The sequence below is a fragment of the Salmo salar genome, chromosome ssa10, assembly GCF_905237065.1.
Source record: "Salmo salar chromosome ssa10, Ssal_v3.1, whole genome shotgun sequence".
Taxonomy (NCBI): domain Eukaryota; kingdom Metazoa; phylum Chordata; class Actinopteri; order Salmoniformes; family Salmonidae; genus Salmo; species Salmo salar.
Genome location: NC_059451.1, coordinates 102,587,370 through 102,608,565, shown reverse-complemented (window position 1 = coordinate 102,608,565; position 21,196 = coordinate 102,587,370). Strand labels below are relative to the sequence as shown.

The following is a 21,196-nucleotide window of genomic DNA, read 5'->3' as shown; positions in this document are numbered from 1 at the left end:
TCCACAATAATCTAAAATTTCAATAAGCATCTCTCTATGGCTGGCCATGCTTTCCTCCTGGCTTACCCCAACCAACAGCTCAACACCCCTCGCAGCGACTTGCCCGAGCCTCCCCAGCTTCTCCTTCACCCGAATCCAGATCGCAGATGTTCTGAAAGAGCTGCAAAACCTGGACCCGTACAAATCAGCTGGGCTAGACAATCTGGACCCTCTCTTTCTAAAATTATACGCCGCCATTGTTGCAACCCCTGTTACCAGTCTGTTCAACCTCTCTTTCGTTTTGTCCGAGATCCCTAAAGATTGGAAAGCTGCTGCGGTCATCCCCCTCTTCAAAGGGGTTGACACTCTAGACCCAAACTGTTACAGACCTATATACATCCTGCCCTGGCTTTCTAAAGTCTTTGAAAGCCAAGTTAATAAACAGATCACTGTTTATCAGATCACCTGCGGCTATGGAACCCTGACCTGTTCACCGGACGTGCTACCTGTCCCAGACCTGCTGTTTTCAACTCTCTAGAGACAGCAGGAGCGGTAGAGATACTCTCAAAGATCGGCTATGAAAAAGCCAACTGACACTTACTCTTGTGTTACTGACCTGTTGCACCCTCAACAACCACTATGATTATTATTATTTGACCATGCTGGTCATTTATGAACATTTGAACATCTTGGCCATGTGCTGTTATAATCTCCACCCGGTACAGCCAGAAGAGGACTGGCCACCCCTCATAGCCTGGTTCCTCTCTAGGTTTCTTCCTAGGTTTTGGCCTTTCTAGGGAGTTTTTCCTAGCCACCGAGCTTCTACACCTGCATTGCTCGCTGTTTGGGGTTTTAGGCTGGGTTTCGGTACAGCACTTTGAGATATCAGCTGATGTAAGAAGGGCTATATAAATACATTTGATTTGATTTGATCACTGACCATCTCAAATCCCACCGTACCTTCTCCGCTGTGCAATCCAGTTTCTGAGCTGGTCACGGGTGCACGTCAGCCACGCTCAAGTTACTAAACCATAACCGCCATCGATAAAAGTACTGTGCAGCCGTCTTCATCGACCTGGCCAAGGCTTTTGACTCTGTCAATCACCGTATTCTTATCGGCAGACTCAATAGCCTTGGTCTCTCAAATGACTGCCTTGCCTGGTTCACCAACTACTTCGCAGACAGAGTTCAGTGTGTAAAATCGGAGGGCCTGTTGTCCGGACCTCTGGCAGTCTCTATGGGGGTACCACAGGGATCAAATCTCGGGCCGACTCTTTTCTCTGTATATATCAACGATGTCGCTCTTGCTGCGGGTGATTCCCTGATCCACCTCTACGCAGACGACACCATTCTGTATACATCTGGCCCTTCTTTGGACACTGTGTTAACTAAACTCCAGACGTGCTTCAATGCCATACAACACTCCTTCTGTGGACTCCAACTGCTCTTAAACGCTAGCAAAAACAAATGCATGCTTTTCAACCGTTCGCTGCCCGCACCCGCCCGCCCGACTAGCATCACTACTCTGGACGGTTCTGACCTAGAATACGTGGACAACTACAAATACCTAGGTGTCTGGCTAGACTGTAAACTCTCCTTCCAGAATCATATCAAACATCTCCAATCCAAAATCAAATCTAGAATCGGCTTTCTATTTCGCAACAAAGCCTCCTTCACTCACGCCGCCAAACGTACCCTAGTAAAACTGACTATCCTACCGATCCGTGACTTCGGCGATGTCATCTACAAAATAGCTTACAATACTCTACTCAGCAAATTGGATGCAGTCTATCACAGTGCCATCCGTTTTGTTACCAAAGCGCCTTATATCGCCCACCAGTGCGACCTGTATGCTCTAGTCGCCAGACCCACTGGCTCCAGGTCATCTATAAGTCTATGCTAGGTAAAGCTCCGCCTTATCTCAGCTCACTGGTCACGATAACAACACCCACCCGTAGCACGCACTCCAGCAGGAATATCTCACTGGTCCTCCCCAAAGCCAACACCTCATTTAGCCGCCTTTCCTTACAGTTCTCTGCTGCCAGGGACTGGAACGAATTGCAAAACATTTTTTTTTTAATAAATTAAAAACAACAAAAAAAGAAATCGCTGAAGCTGGAGACTTATATTTCCCTCACTAACTTTAAACATCAGCTATCTGAGCAGCCAACCGATCGCTGCAGCTGTACATAGTCCATCTGTAAATAGCCCACCCAATCTACCTACCTCATCCCCATATTGTTTTTATTTACTTTGCTGCTCTTTTGCACACCAGTATCACTACTTACACACCATCATCTGCTCATCTATCACTCCAGTGTTAATGTGCTAAATTGTAATTACTTTGCTACTATGGCCTATTTATTGCCATACCTCCTCATGCCATTTGCACACACTGTATATAGACTATTCTTTTTTTCTATTGTGTTATTGACTGGACGCTTGTTTATTCCATGTGTAACTCTGTTTTGTTGTTTCTGTCGCACTGCTTTGCTTTATCTTGGCCAGGTCGCAGTTGTAAATGAGAACTTGTTCTCAACTAGCTTACCTGGTTAAATAAAAGGTGAAATAAAATAAATACAAATAAATAAAATAAAATTGGCGACCAAGCTTTAACTTCCTTACTGATGTCTTGAGATGTTGCTTCAATATATCCAAATCAATTCCTGCCTCATGATGCCATTTATATTGTGAAGTGCACCAGTCCCTCCTGCAGCAAAACACCCCTACAACATGACGCTGCCACCCCCATGCTTCACGGTTGGGATGGTGTTCTTGGGCTTGCAAGCCTCCCCTTTTTCCTCCAAACATAACGATGGTCATTATGGCCAAACAGTTCTATTTTATTTTTTTTTTCAGACCAGAGGACATTCCTCCAAAAAGTACGATCTTTGATACCATGTGCAGTTGCAAACTGTAGTCTGGATTTTTTTTTATGGCGGCTTTGGAGTGGTGGCTTCTTCCTTGCTGAGGGGCATTTCAGGTTATGTCGATATTGGACTCTTTTTACTGTGGATATAGATACTTTTGTACCCGTTTCCTCCAGCATCTTCACCAAGGTCCTTTGCTGTTGTTCTGGGATTGATTTGCACTTTTCGCAACAAAGTACTTTCATCTCTAGGAGACAGAACGCGTCTCCTTCCTGAGCGGTATGACGGGTGCGTGGTCGCATAGTGTTTATACTTGTGTACTATTGTTTGTACAGATGAACGTGGTACCTTCAGGTGTTTGGAAATTTCTCCCCTGGATGAACCAGACTTGTGGAGGTCTACAATGTTTTTTCTGAGGTCTTGGCTGATTTCTTTTGATTTTCCCATGATGTCAAGCAAAGAGTCACTGAGTTTGAAGGTAGGCCTTGAAATACATCCACAGGTACAACTCCAATTGACTCAAATGATCAATTAGCCAAACAGAAGCTTCTAAAGCCATCACATCATTTTCTGGAATTTTCCAAGCTGGTTAAAGGCACAGTCAACATAGAAGTTTACATACACTGACACACTGGAATTGTGATACATTGAATTATAAATGAAATAATCTGTCTGTAAACAATTGTTGGAAAAATTACTTGTGTCATGCACAAAGTAGATGTCCTAACCGACTTGCCAAAACTATAGTTTGTTAACAAGAAATTTGTGGTTGAAAAACAAGTTTTCATGACTCCAACCTAAGTGTATGTAACCTTCCGACTTCAACTGTATGACCATAGAGCAGGTGCACTTACTGTCACTCCTTTTATGTGTGTGTGTGTAAGGAGTTCCACACAGGTATCGGGTATCGTGTGTTTGTGTCTAGCTCTGTGTGTGCGTGACAGAGTTCTGCCTGTCTCTCAATTTCCCAGTGTCGGCATGAACATCTTTTCAAGAATTTCTCTCCCTCTCCAATATGAGGGATTCACACACATACAAGTGCACAGACCAACACACACACAGTGAGTGATATACCGTGCCACTGTACCTTAGCAAGCAGTAAACGTCCAGAGACTTTGTACCGTCACAGAAGGGTAGAGGGCAAGGAGGGAGCAGACATGGGGGTCAGTCTGCATCCCACTCAGCTTTTTAAACTCTCTCTGTTTGGCTAAAAACTTCTTATCGCCGTCTTCTCCTCTCTCTGTTCCCCTTTAACCCCAGAGCCCTTCTTCCACCCTCACCCATCAACTAGCCTGCAGACCTCTAACAAGGAGTCACAACCCCAGTATGTAAACACACACAACTCTGCAATGACACAGGCCTATAATACAACTGCTCTGTCTGGACCAAGAATACACACCCCTTACACAAGCCACAATCTCCCAAGCGACCACAGTGGATCCCACTGCCACAGAAACACCAGTCCCCACATGAAACATAGCATCCCCGCCACCACACACATACGCACCCACCCTCCCACCACCAGACAGACCACCCTCACACACTCATCAACCACCCCGTCACTAGGGGGCAGCAGTCTGCAGCTGTGACGAGAGGGAGTGAGCGTTGCAGAAGGAAGCACCCTGCTGCCTGATAGACTGGCCCTATCTATAACCAAAAGGAGATTAAAAGAACGAGAGGGAAGAGGAGAGCCCCGGACGAGAGAGAGAGAGCATGGGGGGGGGGGGTCTTCCAGCAGTGTGATATAGGCTACACTAACATAGCCTGAGTGAGCAGTATCCCACTGCGCTGGAGCAACAATGACATCACACAGATATTAAGTGTAGCTGGAGCCTACGTACTCAGAAACAGGCCTTGTATATTGTAGTAGATTAATTTATTCGATTATTTATTTAGTTCACCTTTAACTAGGCAAGTCAGTTAAGAACAAATTCTTATTTACAATGACGGCCTACCCCGGCCAAAACTGGGCCAATTGTGCGCCGCCCTATGGGACTTCCAATCACAGCCGGTTGTGATATAGCCTGGAATCAAACCAGGGTCTGTAGTGATGCCTCGAGCACTGAGATGCAGTGCCTTGGTCTTTTGGCAATGTGTGCTGTGCTCTCACCATGTTAGAGTAATCATCACTACCGACGCACAATGAACAGAACACAATCCAGGATGTAATCAAATCGAGTTAATCTGACAAACCTGACTTCACTTATAAGTAAGTGACTCATAAGTCAGAAGTGAAACAACTTCACGCTCGGTTCCTCTGTGCCTTTCTCCGTGTGTGTGTGTGTGTGTATCCTTTAATCTGATCTGGGTTGCATCAACGTTCAAAGCAATCAGTCACACATAAAAACACACCAGGCTTGTATGAGAACAATACTGACAGAGTCAGCTAGTGCTATTCCTGTCTCACTCCCTGGGAAAACACACTAGCAAGGAGGGAAGATACACTTGAGTCACTGTGTGTGTGTCCATATCTGTGTGTGTCCATATCTGTGTGTGTGTGTGTGTGTGTGTGTGTGTGTGTGTGTGTGTGTGTGTGTGTGTGTGTGTGTGTGTGTGTGAGTGAAAAGCCAGACCTGGAACACAAGGTTAGAAGAAAAAGTCAGTGTGTGTTTGTTTTGGCGCTGGCCTCATATCATTTTACAGACACAATCAAAATAGGACCTATAAAGTTAAGTGGGAAAAGAAAAGAGTGGGTCTTTATTGGACAAGGGTCTCATGCTCTGCCAGGGGGATAGAGGTCCTGCCTCGTTACGTCCCTATGCACAGCTAGGGACTACCTTGAGCAGGGCCTACAGGGTTCTGGTCAAAAGTAGTACTCTATATAGTAGAGGATAGGGTGCCATTTGGGACACAGCCCTAGTCAGCGACACTCTGGCACTGGGAGGGACACTTAGATCTAACTAGGGTTGAACATTTTGGGGAATATTCAAAGGTGGAAACTTTCCATGGCAATTAACGGGAATATATGGGAATTAACGGGAATATGGGAAATAATTGAAATATATGCAAATTAATATTAATACCATTTAAAATGTCTATTTTTTTTTGCATTGGATATATTTACCATACCATATGGAGACAGAAATCAATCAATCAAATGTATTTATGAAGCCCTGCAAAGTGCTGTACAGAAACCCAGCCTAAAACACCAAACAGCGAGCAATGCAGGTGTAGAAGCATGGTGGCTAGGAAAAACTCCCTAGAAAGGCAGGAACCTAGGAAGAAACCTAGAGAGGAACCAGGCTATGAGGGGTGGCCAGTCCTCTTCTGGCTGTGCCGGATGGAGATTATAACAGAACATGGACAAGATGTTCAAATGTTCATAGATGACCAGCAGGGTCAAATAATAATAATCACAGTGGTTGTCGAGGGTGCAACAGGTCAGCACCTCAGGAGTAAATGTCAGTTGGCTTTTCATGGCCGATCATTCAGAGTATCTCTACCACTCCTGCTCTATCGCTCCACAAGAAATATAAACCTTTAACCTTATCATAAGTAGACATATTTGAAAATGATTAAATCCTTCCAATGGAGAAAAAAATAAAAAATGTAGTTATGAATTGAACTTCAATTAAATCAGTTGACTCTTCACATGGGATGATTTCACTAAACAACAAAAGAAAGGAAATATTGAATGATCCATCGCATCTCCCAAAAACGTTTTCAACATAAATGATAGTCTAGAAACTAAATATTTGGTTGTCCACGTCTTCTCCCTGGACCTCCTCAATGTTCACCTCTTGAACATCAGACTGAGGCCTCATCTTCACTGTAACTTTCCAACCTTGTTGAGGATGGCTCGTTGTCAGGCTCAAAAAGACTCAAATTTGCCCAGATGGCCCCCAATTTTTCAACCCTTGTATTGGTCAGCGTGTTGCGTGCCTTGGTGTGTGTGTTCCCAAACAAGGACCAGTTGCACTCTGAGGCGGCTGATGTTGGTGGGATTTGGAGGATGATGGAGGCAACAGGGGAAAGAGCCTCAGCTCCACAAAGTCCCTTTCACCAGGTGGCTGATGAGATATGTTGGCATGACTGCCATATTGCATCTCCATCCCAAAGCCCTTGCTTGGAAGTGTACTTCACCAGACTGCCAAGAACCTTGCCCTCATCCAGGCCAAGGTGGCGAGACACAGTAGTGATGACACCATAGGCCTTGTTGATCTCTGCACCAGACAGGATGCTCTTGCCAGCATATTTGGGGTCCAACATGTATGCTGCGGCGCGTATGGGCTTCAGGCAGAAGTCTTCACACTTTTTGATGCATTTCAGAACTGCAGTTTCCTCTGCTTGGAGGAACAGTGAAGTGGGCAGGGCAGTACGGATTTCTTCTCTTACATCTGCAAGCATAATCTGAACATCAGACAGAGTGGCATTGTCTCCCTCAATCCGTGCAATGGCTACTGCTATAGGTTTCAGGAGTTTCAGGCTGCTTACCACTCTCTCCCAAAATACATCATCCAGGAGGATCCTATTGATGGGGCTGTCCATATCAGCAGACTGTGATATGGCCATTTCTTGGAGCGACTCCTTCCCCCCCAGGAGACTGTCAAACATGATGACAACACCACTCCAACGGGTGTTGCTGGGCAGCTTCAATGTAGTGCTCTTATTCTTCTCACTTTATAGCAGCAATGTAGATTGCTGCTATAACTTGATGACCCTTCACTTACCTAACCATTTCCTTGGCTCTCTTGTAGAGTGTATCCATTTTTTTCAGTGCCATGATGTCCTTGAGGAGAAGATTCAATGCATGAGCAGCACAGCCAACGGGTGTGATGTGAGGGTAGGATTCATCATAAGACCAAGCAGCCTTCATGTTTCCAGCATTATCTGTCACCAGTGCAAATACCTTCTGTGGTCCAAGGTCATTGACTGCCTTCAGCTCATCTGCAATGTAGAGACCGGTGTGTCTGTTGTCCCTTGTGTCTGTGCTCTTGTAGAATACTGGTTGAGGGGTGGAGATGATGTAGTTAATTATTCCTTGCCCACGAATATTCGACCACCCATCAGAGATGATTGCAATTCAGTCTGCTTTCTCTATGATTTGCTTGACCTTCACTTGAATTCTGTTGAACTCTGCATCCAGCAAATGAGTAGATAAAGCATGTCTGGTTGGAGGGATGTATGCTGGGCGAAGAACATTCAGAAATCTCTTCCAATACACATTGCATGTGAGCATCAGAGGTGAACCAGTTGCATACACAGCTCGAGCAAGACATTCACACCATTTCTCTGACTACGTTCCGCAATTGAGTAAAAAAAACATCTGATTCCAGGAGGACCATGAGCTGTTGCTATCGATAAGGTGTGCGATTCATCATTTTCACCTCGAATATAAGTAGAAGGACTTCTGTCACAGGTTGCCTGTTGTGAACTTTGAGGGAACTTTATGCACTTGGCCAGATGATTCTGCATCTTTGTTGCATTCTTCACATATGATTTGGCACAGTATTTGCAAATGCACACAGCTTTTCCTTCTACATTAGCTGCAGTGAAATGTCTCCACACCTCAGATAGTGCCCGTGGCATTTTCCTACAAAGATTAGAAAAAAAAGTGTAAAAAACAAACAAATACAATTCCATGTACAGATAAATAGTTAAGCAGTTAGATTAAACAACTCCTTTGTAAGATAAATGTTTTAAAATGAAACATGTATGGAAACAGGTGAATTAACACTCCTCAGTTAGCAAGGCTCAAGCAAGCTAAAACCCACATGGTAGCAAAAACTAACTAGCAGAAATTGTTAACAAGTTAGAAATGATTTAAACACTCTGCTGTAGGCTACTATTTACTAGTTAACAAAAAATCATGTATATCATATAAAATATATTCACCCCACCCAGTGTTGTAATCGTTAACTTACCAGAAAGCATGTAGTCCTTGTCTCAGACAGTGTAGTAGTGTGGGCTCAATAGCAGCTCATTAGTGTGCAATAGCTTGAGAATCAGCTGTACATGTGATGGAAGAGTGCTCTGCACATGTGATGGAAGAATGCACTATGCATGTAGAGGGTTGCAATTCCATTGAATTGGGGAAGTTTAACCAAAATATGCCACAAGACCTAGAATTGCCTTATGTGTATCCTACAAAAAAAGGTTCACTGTTATAAGCTAACTTTTTTATGAATTTAAGCAACATTTCCAAAATTCCCGGGCTTAACTTCCCATGGAAAAATTCCAGAAAGTTTCAGACTCTTTGCAACCCAAGCTCTAACACACACTTTGCTCTTCAGAGGGACTTAGTCAAATGTTTGCACAGTATGGCAGGATCTAGTGTCAATGGCAGGAGTTGGTGTTTTACATCAGGCTTACAGAGGAGTGTGTGGGGGTGTGTGTTGCGGTGTGTGGGTGGGAAAGGGGGATATCTAGTCAACTGCACAACTGAATGCACTCAACCGAAATGTGCCTTCTGCATTAAACCCAACCCCTCTTAATCAGAGGTGTGGGGGGCTGCCTTAATCGACGTCCACATCATCAGCACCCAGGGAGCAGTTGTTGTTGGGGGTTAACTGCCTTGCTCAAGGGCAGAACGGCAGATTTTTCCACCTTGCCAGCACAGGGATTCGAACCAGCGACCTTTCGGTTACTGGCCCAACACTCTTAACCGCTAGGCTACATGCCGTGGTGGATGAGTGTGTGTGTGTGTGTGTGTGTGTGTGTGTGTGTGTGTGTGTGTGTGTGTGTGTGTGTGTGTGTATTTGATAGTCAACCCGGTGAGAAACTAGCCCTATCCTGACAAGTGAGATGTACTGGCAGAAAGCCTAAGAGTTAACAACAGGTTATTGCTGAATAACATCAGAAACAGGGTTGTAAAACTACTGTAGAACTTGGGTTAAGGAGACTTCAAAATCAGAACCAGAACAGAATTGTAACCGGAGCCAAGATACAAAAGATAAACAGTCCGGAATGCTGCTGTGCTGTCACGCCCACCGGACTCAACGACCGGTTCATCTGAGGATGTGTGAGTGTGTCTCTGTCTCAATGTGTATGTGTGTCTCCATCTCAGTGTGTGTGTGTGTGTGTGTGTGTGTGTGTGTGTGTGTGTGTGTGTGTGTGTGTGTGTGTTTCTGTAAAGGGGTAAGGGACAAATATCTCATCTGTGGAAATGGGAACACGTAAAAAACAATGCCGATCTAATACAAATCAAAACCATGCCACACACACACACAGGTGTCATTACAGAGACTCATACTGAGGCCCTGTCTAGAACAGACGAATGGATCCAATAACTCTGATCCAAGCTACCTGGTCCCAGATCTGTTAGTAGTTTTGCCTTCAAAGTCAACAACAAGGCTAGACTTCAACTTACACTCATTTGAGAATCACTGAGTTCAAGGAGTTATGGAGATACTGAGAACAGCTGGAGTTGAATGTCGCTTGATAACTGATAAACTACCATATTGTGGAAAGTACCATTGGCACCCCTAGGGCCATTAACTCTAGTCTAGAGTTTGGAGTTGGCAGGACTGTTGGAGTTCCTTAGCCAACTCTCACTCCTCTCCAAACACAGAGAGCACCTTGGAATTAGGGGTGAGCTAATTGGCTTAAAAATAGATTGGGTTTAATAAAAACAGTTCTCATAAGCTGAGAAAGACTTAACTTCACACAATCGGTCCTGTACACACACACACACACACACACACACACACACACACACACCCCTATCCTCACAGAGAAAAACAGTCTAGGGAGCGAGAGAAAGAGAGTGAGACACTTCCTTTACGGCCAGGCTTCTAGACGATCGCAATGAGATCATGAATATGAAATAACGCCTGGTCTGCACAGCACCCATCTGTGATGTGTGATCTGTGATCATCACACAGCCCTGGTGCTTTGATCAGGAGTATCTCTTTGATCCCAGAGGAAAGAACAGAGAAACAGGAAGAACAGAAACAGGAAGAACAGGGCCCTCTGCACCAAACACACCATCCATTCCTCTACCCACAAAGAGAGAAGGGAGGGATGGATGGACAGAGGGGAAAGACTGACAGAAAGTTGAGAAAGCATGTGAGACAGACGGCGAGAGAGGCTGGGTAAGTGAGAGAGAGAGAGAGGGAAGGAGAGAAAATCATGAGAGAGAGAAAGACATTCGAGAGAGAGAGAGACAGATCAGACAGGGAAATGCTGTAGCTCCTCTGTGTGTTTGAAGGATCCACAGGAAAGAGGAGGACCAGCACATGGAGGTAACCCAGAAGTAATGTGGGATCTAAACTAAACCTCCATGGGTCGTTTTGTTCTGTTAGGCACCAAACAGAACAAAACGGCCTGAAACAGGGATGGGCAACATGGACTCGTCCAATAACAACCGCTAGTTTGTGTTTCATTGCAAATATTTTCCGTGAAGAAGTTTGGGGGTAAAACCCGAGGGGAGAGTTACTGTAGGGAGTGAAGGGCCTTACCTGTCCATCCTGCCCAACATGTACCTGGTGGATCTGAAGGTTCCCCTGAGAGTGAGAGAGAGAGAGAGAGAGAGAGAGGGAGAGAGTGAGAGAGTGAGAGAGATCAATCAAACAGCATCACAGTCACATGACATTAGCAACACCACATTAAAAACAAGCCCAAATAAGCCCCATGCATTCCCTATGCGCTATTTTTGTTTCTAATTGTATTTCATACATATCCAATGCCGTCTGAGCTGCCTTATGGACAGGCAGCATGCTAATCTCTCCCAAATAGCCTAATTTCCTTCTCCAGCATGTTGAAACCAATGGCTTTGATGAGGAGTGCCCTGTTCCTCTCACTGTGAGTGGCAATTGGCAGAAGTGGGATTTTGTTGCTAAGCTATGAACTCCCAAAACAAACAAGATCATTGAGTGGGAAGGAGAGACAACAACAAAAACATTTCTGTCATCCAATCACAAAGAGCAAAAAGGCTTTTGGAGCTTTTCTTCCTCCGTCTCTCTCCTTCTCGCTACCCCTTGCTTGTACAGGTTAAGAACCTCTGTAGAATACCTGGTCAGTGTGTCGGCCCTCTTTGCATGAGTGCCGGTGTTTATTTGTTTGTTTGTTTGAGTGAGTTTAGGTATGCTTTTGTGCATGAGTGAGTATTCAAGTGTGTGTGTGTGTGTGTGTGTGTGTGTGTGTGTGTATATTCAAGTTTGTGTGTATATATGAGCATATGTATATGTGTCTACTCAAGAGAGTGTGTGTGTGTGAGTGCGTGCGCGCGCGCAGTGGCGCCTTGAAATAAATATCTCTCCCCCCACATCTTATTAAACAAAATGTTTAACTATGATGCCGAGGCAGAGAATTCTTTCTCAGACACTTGGTGTGGTTTTGGGTCAGATTCTCATAGAGTCAAGCCATTGTGTGCATGCAAGGCTGTCTGGTGATAGACACAGGCCATCTGGGTATTATGTGGAAACAAATAGTATAATGACCCATGCATAAGCAGGCAGTAGATATAAACAAGCACTCTTAACATTTAACATCTGCTTGCGGTGAACTCCTGCCTAATGACTTTAATACTTGCTACCATTACTAACTATTACCGTGCACTTCCGATTTACTGACTGGGATACCTGGATAGACAGACAGAAAAACAGACAGAGGGACAAACAGAAACACTTACCTCACTGTCCTGTGTGATCTGCACCTCTTCCCCCTGTGGCACCTGGGCAATGTGGAGATGTCCCTGAGGGATCTGATAATGGAGAGAGAACAAGATGAAAGACAGACACAGACAGACCAGACAGAGCTCACAATATGAGGTGTGTATGTATGTACTATAATGTGCACTACTCTTCTGGCACCGTTAACCCATTCAGTTAGTGAGTCCACTTTCCCCCCTCCACTAGTCTGAACCTTGCTGCTGTCACTGCCTGCCAGATCATATGCTTTATATTTCCTCAACTGCATTAGCAGCACTCGTACATTTTAAGCTCGGCTGCACCAACTAATAGTCTAGAACAGTACCTCCAACAGCACACATTTTTGTTGTAGCCCTTTACAACACACCAGATTCAACTTGTCAACTAATCATCAAGCCCTTGATGAGTTGAATCAGGCAACAACAGAAATGTGTGCTATTGAGGGTACTCGAGGACTGGAGTCCAATACTACTTTAAATCTTTCAAAATGTACTTTGAACGTTTGCTCTAGAGTGCCTGGAGTGTCAGATAGGTGGAGTTTGCAGTTTTAGGACTATTACATTTGTCCATTAAGCCAGACAAGCTCAATTAAAAACAGATTGAGTATTTACATTAGTTCAAATAGTATTTGAACCCAGGTCTACTCCCTGATACCACTTCCTCTCATCCCTCTTCCTCTTTAATAACATGAGGGACTGATCATCTTTGAATAAAAGCAGAGTAGGAGTTCACCAGGAAGATCAATCGAAAAGTCTGAAAATTGTGTAATGTTGCATTTTCATTGGATTTTGACTCAAAAACTAAACTGGACTTTATTTTAAACACAAATAATGATTGATAACTTTTTTATTTTGTTGTCCACAAGGGTGGAATTCCAGCCTTAGCCTGTCTTTTTATGCATTACTACACTCGCCATTTTTGAGAAACCGGTTCCAGACTTTTGAGAAAGCGTTTTAGTATATACGGGTCACGGACCTGATAGAGATTATAATATTAACAGCACTGTCCGCAACGCTCTCTGCCTCTATTCCACGTATAAACATTTACGACAGCGTCAACCTGCTATCCTGGTTTCAGATCTGTTTGTGCTCTTGCCAACTATTTTGCTGTCATTGTCAAGCCAAACAGTCTGACTGGCCTCACAGCAATCTTCAAATAGCTTATAAACATAATTCTTGCATGAGTTGGCATGATAGCACAAACAGACCGGCATTCAGGCTATCAAGCTGCTGCTTCCCTCAGTAACACAGTCCAGCCCGGTGGAAGAGGTGAGATCTCGGAGTAATACAGTATTTGCTCCTTAGTTGGGCTTCAACACATTTGAATGGCATACATAAGATTTACTTGTTGGTCCTTTCCCTCATTAACAATGAAAAGGTCAAAGCACATTTCTTGATTCTAAGTAATAGTGTGGACATTGGAATAGAGCCACAGTGTGACTCAATGAAGGTGCACAGGGAACAGAAAGTGATCAGACACAGGTTACTTCCTGTTGGCCCACCCACCCATAGTGATGTGGTGGGCCTGAGTGTGACCTCTGACCCCTACAGCTGTATAAGGTTGTTCAATCGAATCCCTGAGCATGATGGAACTCTGCTTCATTGACACACTGTCTTCCTGTGGAGCGGTGGACAGTCTCAGTGTAGTAGGGTGAGGTGATCTACCCACACAACACAGATAAGAGACTCACTCTGGGACTCTCAGATGACTAAGGAACTGGAGGAGGGTTGTGTGTGTGTGTGTGTGTGTGTGTGTGTGTGTGTGTGTGTGTGTGTGTGTGTGTGTGTGTAGAGGAGAGCGAGAGCGAGAGTGATAGAACGAGAACAAGACAGAGAGAATCGGAGACAGAAGGCAGAGAGATAGGAAGTGCAAAAGAGGAGAGGGAAAAAAGAGAATAAGAGAAAGGAGTGACAGATAGAAATGAAAGAGGGATCACGAGAGGAGAAAGAGAGAAAAAGACCAGAGAGAGAAATAGGTCTGGTTAGAGACTGAGAGGAAAGTGAAAGAGGATGAGAGAGATTAACAGAGAAAATCGGGCAGTAGGGCAGGAATGAGAGATGGAAGGAGAGAGGAGACGCAAACAGAGGGTGGAGACAGTGACACTCACCACTTGCACCTGTCCGTCCTCTCCTATGCGGTGGATCTGGACCTGCTGGACAGCCTGGTTGGCCAGGGTGTAGTGTAGAGTCTGCTGGGCTGCCTCCACCACAGCGCCACCCTCTGAGGAGGAGGGGCATGAGCACAGGGCAGATGAGTTAACAACAGTAAGGTGTGGTAGAAGTTGCCCAGCTTAGTCACAGATCTAGGATCAGAAAATTGATAGACTCCCCCAGATCCATTAGTTGTAGGGAGGAGGGGGGTTTGCACACGCCTGGAGGCTGAAAGAAGAGCCCTGTTCACCTCTGAAGGAACACTTGGCAACGGCCCATGGCCTGGTTTCCCAATAGCGAAGGAAGTTAGGATAACGAGTGTTTTAACAATGTATCTTTCCTGCAATGGCCAAAGATGTAATGTGTTTTTCAAAACACCACGCAGATAGAAAGTGTGCTAAGTGCCTTGTTGAGGCATGTGTCGATGATGATAGGTTCGAAAGAAAGGCAGCGCTGCTCTCCGATCAGTGCATTACAATTATTCCACAATACTGATGACGGATCAGCTCCTAGAGAGATATTATCACTTATGGCAGCAAATATTGAGGCAGCTTATTCTAATGCTTACCCAATAATATTGCACTATATCAAGATTTGGCACACCTGTTAGCTACACGTCATCAAATATATTGAGGCAACAAAATACAGACAGTAGCCAAATAAAACTAAATTGAATGGACATGAAATTGATATCAATATCATTGAAATATATAGGCTCATGTAGCCTATACTTTTGGTAGGCTATTTATCTTTGAATGCAGTATACTTGGTTTTCATTTCTAGCATCTTTTTATCCTTCACTTGTTTGTACCAACTGCAAAGACATTGTTAACTTCGTATTTGTAGTCAACTTCGTTTTGAAGTTATCGCCAGTCAGAGAGACAGATAAACATCTTGACTCTATGTTTAGTAGAGATCTGGGGGAAATGCATCTAAACATGCACTTAACTGCTCTACGAGTGGTCTAAGGCAGTCGATGATTAACAGGCGTTCAAGTGCAACTTTAGTGACAATGGTTTTGGGAAACGATGCACCTACGAAGGTTCTGACAATGAACTTAGCCTTAAGAGGCTTTTGGAAAACTGAGCCCGGGCCATCTGCTGGATGATGCAGTGTGTTTACACTGTACCAAACATGTCTAAATAACACAAGGACTCTCAAGCTAGCAATCCAACACACACACACACACACACACACACACACACACACACACACACACACACACACACACACACACACACACACACACACACACACACACACACACACACACACACACACACACACACACACACACACACACACACACGAGCCGTCAAACATAAACCCCCTGCCTCAGTCTAAACACCCACAACTATGACACGCCATAACGTCCCCCATCAGCCCACCACAGCTTCATCTATTATCTCACTGTGTGTGTGTGTGTGTGTGTGTGTGTGTGTGTGTGTGTGTGTGTGTGTGTGTGTGTGTGTTTACACTGGTGCATGCGTGTGTGTCTGCTCGCTATGAGAAAAAGTTTTTTGTTTGTTGCTAGATTGATGTAGGCCTACATTGAGGAAATCACACCACACTGACAAGTGACAAAGTAGGCCTAAAGAATTCACTCAAAATAATCATATCATGGTAGACAAAACATATGTAGCACAGATATCTGCTTGGTGCAGCTCCTATCATAGACATGTATTGTGTTTACTGACAGGGAGAGGTCTTTCTCCCATCCTACATCATAAACATGTCCCAAATGGCACCCTTTACCTTATATATAGGTAACTGCCAAAATAATGGACACGCATGCGTAAATGAGAGATACAAAGTATATTGAAAGCAGGTGCTTCCACACAGATCTGGTTCCTGAGTTAATTAAGCAATTAATATCTCATCATGCTTAGGGTCATATATAAAAATGCTGGGCAGGTCATTATTTGTGGCCATTATTTGGCTACGATGACTTTGCCCCCATAGAATGACAATGCCCCCATCCACAGGGCATGACTGGTCACTGAATTGCTTGATAAGCATGAAAACGATATGCCATGGTCGTCTCAGTCACCACATCTCAACCCAATTGAACACTTATGGTAGATTCTGGAGCGGCGCCTGAGACAGCGTTTTCCACCACCATCAACACAACACCAAATAATGGATTTTCTTGTGGAACAATGGTGTCGCATCCCTCCAATAGAGTTCCAGACACTTGTAGAATCTATGCCATGGTGCATTGAAGCTGTTCTGGATCGTGGCGGCCCAACGCACTACTGAGACACTTTATGTTGGAGTTTCCTTTATTATGTCAGTTACCTATAGTGCACTACATTTGACCAGAGAGAGCCCCATGGGCCCAGGTCAAAAGTAGTGCACCATATAGGGAATAGGTTGCCATTTGGGACACAGTCCAAGTATTGAAGTACACTGCTCAAAAAAATAAAGGGAACACTTAAACAACACAATGTAACTCCAAGTTAATCACACTTCTGTGAAATCAAACTGTCCACTTAGGAAGCAACACTGATTGACAATAAATTTCACATGCTGTTGTGCAAATGGAATAGACAACAGGTGGAAATTATAGGCAATAAGCAAGACACCCCCAATAAAGGAGTGGTTCTGCAGGTGGAGACCACAGACCACTTCTCAGTTCCTATGCTTCCTGGCTGATGTTTTGGTCACTTTTGAATGCTGGCGGTGCTTTCACTCTAGTGGTAGCATGAGACGGAGTCTACAACCCACACAAGTGGCTCAGGTAGTGCAGCTCATCCAGGATGGCACATCAATGCGAGCTGTGGCAAGAAGGTTTGCTGTGTCTGTCAGCGTAGTGTCCAGAGCATGGAGGCGCTACCAGGAGACAGGCCAGTACATCAGGAGACGTGGAGGAGGCCGTAGGAGGGCAACAACCCAGCAGCAGGACCGCTACCTCCGCCTTTGTGCAAGGAGGAGCACTGCCAGAGCCCTGCAAAATGACCTCCAGCAGGCCACAAATGTGCATGTGTCTGCTCAAACGGTCAGAAACAGACTCCATGAGGGTGGTATGAGGGCCTGACGTCCACAGGTGGGGATTGTGCTTACAGCCCAACACCGTGCAGGACGTTTGGCTTTTGCCAGAGAACACCAAGATTGCCAAATTCGCCATTGGCACCCTGTGCTCTTCACAGATGAAAGCAGGTTCACACTGAGCACATGTGACAGACGTGACAGAGTCTGGATACGCCGTGGAGAACGTTCTGCTGCCTGCAACATCCTCCAGCATGACCGGTTTGGCGGTGGGTCAGTCATGGTGTGGGGTGGCATTTCTTTGGGGGGCCGCATCCCTCCATGTGCTCGCCAGAGGTAGCCTGACTGCCATTAGGTACCGAGATGAGATCCTCAGACCCCTTGTGAGACCATATGCTGGTGCGGTTGGCCCTGGGTTCCTCCTAATGCAAGACAATGCTAGACCTCATGTGGCTGGAGTGTGTCAGCAGTTCCTGCAAGAGGAAGGCATTGATGCTATGGACTGGCCCGCCCGTTCCCCAGACCTGAATCCAATTGAACACATCTGGGACATCATGTCTCGCTCCATCCACCAACGCCACGTTGCACCACAAACTGTCCAGGAGTTGGCGGATGCTTTAGTCCAGGTCTGGGAGGAGATCCCTCAGGAGACCATCCGCCACCTCATCAGGAGCATGCCCAGGCATTGTAGGGAGGTCATACAGGCACGTGGAGGCCACACACACTACTGAGCCTAATTTTGACTTGTTTTAAGGACATTACATCAAAGTTGGATCAGCCTGTAGTGTGGTTTTCCACTTTAATTTTGAGTGTGACTCCAAATCCAGACCTCCATGGGTTGATAAATTGGATTTCCATTGATTATTTTTGTGTGATTTTGTTGTCAGTACATTCAACTATGTAAAGAAAAAAGTATTTAATAAGATTATTTCATTCATTCAGATCTAGGATGTGTTATTTTAGTGTTCCCTTTATTTTTTGGAGCAGTGTATATAAATCCTCCACAGCCCAGTCATTGGCAGTGAGGCGAGAGCCAGGTGGCTCGTGGAGACTGTCATGACGTTGCCCTCTTTAGACACTGCGAGCACCATCCCCCGACCTCTACTGACACCGGGCTCTGTAAGAGCGGTCGTAAATTCCTACGAGGAGATCCTCTCCTCATGGCCCCAGTATAGAGAGAACAGAGGAGTTCTTCCAACTCACAGAACTGGAGAACCGAACGATATTCAGGTTGTGGAGAAGGTATAAAAGATCGGTGAAGAATCCAGCTATGAAGTGGTCCGTTTGGTACAATTTTCTGAAACTCATGAGAGACAATACTGCCACATTACCATAATCATGTTTATACAATAGCCTCAGCTATGAGACTTAAATCTAAATGGTTGTATAAAATGAATGAATAAGGATGGAACTGTTTGTGAAATTGTGTAATGTGATTTTGGACTGTTTAACCTGTTTAGGATAGGGGGCAGTATTGACACAGCTGGATAAAAAACATACCCGATTTAATCTGGTTACCACTCCTACCCAGTAACTAGAATATGCATATACTTATTACATATGGATAGAAAACACCCTAAATTTTCTAAAACTGTTTGAATGGTGTCTGTGAGTATAACAGAACTCAAATGGCAGGTCAAAACCTGAGAGATTCCTTTACAGGAAGTGGCCTGTCTGACCATTTCTTGAACTTGTTTTCCATCTCTGTCATTTACTAAGGATCTCTGCTCTAACGTGACACTTCCCACGTCGTCCATAGGCGCTCAGAGCCCGGGAAAAAACAGAATGTCGTCATTCCAGCCCCAGGCTGAAACACATTATCGCCTTTCTCAAGTGGCCGATCAAGGGACACTGGCTTATGCGCGTGACCCCGACCGCCCCCGCCTTTGGGATTTTTTCCTCTGTTTGCCGAAAAGGAGATTCCCTGTCGGAATATTATCGCTTTCTACGAGAAAAATGTCGTAAAAATTGATTTTAAACAGCGGTTGACATGCTTCAAGTACGGTAATGGAATACTTAGAATTTTATTGTCACGAATTGCGCCATGCGCGCGACACTTCTTTACTATTTCGGATAGTGTCTGGAACGCATACGAACAAAACGCCGCTATTCGGATATAACGATGGATTATTTTGGACCAAACCAACATTTGTTATTGAAGTAGCAGTCCTGGGTGTGTATTCTGACGAAGACAACAAAAGGTAATCAAACTTTTATAATAGTAAATATGATTATGGTGAGTGCTAAACTTGCCGGGTGTCTAAATAAGCGAGCCCGTGATGCCTGGGCTATGTACTTAGAATATTGCAAAATGTGCTTTCACCAAAAAGCTATTTTAAAATCGGACATATCGAGTGCATAGAGGAGGTCTGTATCTATAATTCTTAAAATAATTGTTATGCTTTTTGTGAACGTTTATCGTGAGTAATTTAGTAAAATGTTAGCGAATTCCCCGGAAGTTTGCGGGGGTATGCTAGTTCTGAACGTCACATGCTAATGTAAAAAGCTGTTTTTTGATATAAATATGAACTTGATTGAACAAAACATGCATGTATTGTATAACATAATGTCCTAGGGTTGTCATCTGATGAAGATGTTGGTAGAGATGGTTTTTTCGTCGAAAAAAAAAAAAAAATGTATGAAATGTATGCATTCACTCATCAAAGGTGAGTGCTGCATTTAGCTGTCTTCTGGGTTTTGGTGACATTATATGCTGGCTTGAAAAATGGGTGTCTGATTATTTCTGGCTTGGTACTCTGCTGACATAATCTAATGTTTTGCTTTCGTTGTAAAGCCTTTTTGAAATCGGACAGTGTGGTTAGATTAACGAGAGTCTTGTCTTTAAATGGCTGTAAAATAGTCATATGTTTGAGAAATTGAAGTAATAGGATTTTTAAGGTTTTGAAAATCGCGCCACAGGATAGCAGTGGCTGTTACGTAGGTGGGACGAATTCGTCCCGCCTAGCCTAGAGAGGTTAATGAAGGAAACTCCAATTGCCTTTGGAGTCTTAACTAAGTCCTTGGCACGCCCCCAGGGACAGAGACAGGACCTGGTGTCATGAGACAGCCTTTTTCTGCTCTTCCGAAGAAAACCAAGGTGGGGGTTTTATATCACCAGACCGAGCTTACCTCAATTACGAGATGGCTAAAGGTTGGAGACCAGCTTACCTCGATAACGAGAGGGCTAAAGGTTTGACCATGCAATCCTCTTGCTGAACATTTAACCATACCACGTGGTTAAACTCTTAGACTATCGAAACCGACAGAATAAGAACAAGTCTTTGATATTAATTACTAGTCTGCAGCTAGGAATTCGGTATCATTGAACGCGAAGACCGACAACCGCCGAAAACAGCTATTCTATAACGACATTAATGAATGTCACTCTGAACTACCCATTCTAACCACGACAGAGAGAGAGAGGGGGCGGACAGACACTTCAACAGAAACAAACTTTTCAACAGAGATCCCGACGACACACTGAGCGTAAATATATATATATTGATTGAAATTATTCCCGAATGAGTGAGCGTTCATGTGCAAAGGATTAGTATTTCAATTGTTATAATGATCAACTCTGTAGTGCCTTCTCAGCTGACCCACACTCCCCTTTTGTCTA

General features: G+C 44.5%; 1 protein-coding gene across 5 annotated transcripts in view; it reads right to left on the bottom strand.

Moving 5' to 3' along the window:
• Nucleotides 1-21,196, bottom strand: part of LOC106561274 (protein BANP) — a 91,336-nt gene that overhangs the window by 38,675 nt on the left and 31,465 nt on the right. For all 5 annotated transcript variants that reach the window (XM_014125045.2, XM_014125046.2, XM_014125048.2 and 2 more), the window contains 3 exons: nt 14,547-14,659; nt 12,421-12,492; nt 11,249-11,293 (listed from right to left, as the gene is read on the bottom strand). In XM_014125045.2, the coding sequence (XP_013980520.1) occupies nt 11,249-11,293; nt 12,421-12,492; nt 14,547-14,659 (230 nt within the window). The remainder of the gene's footprint in view (nt 1-11,248; nt 11,294-12,420; nt 12,493-14,546; nt 14,660-21,196) is intronic.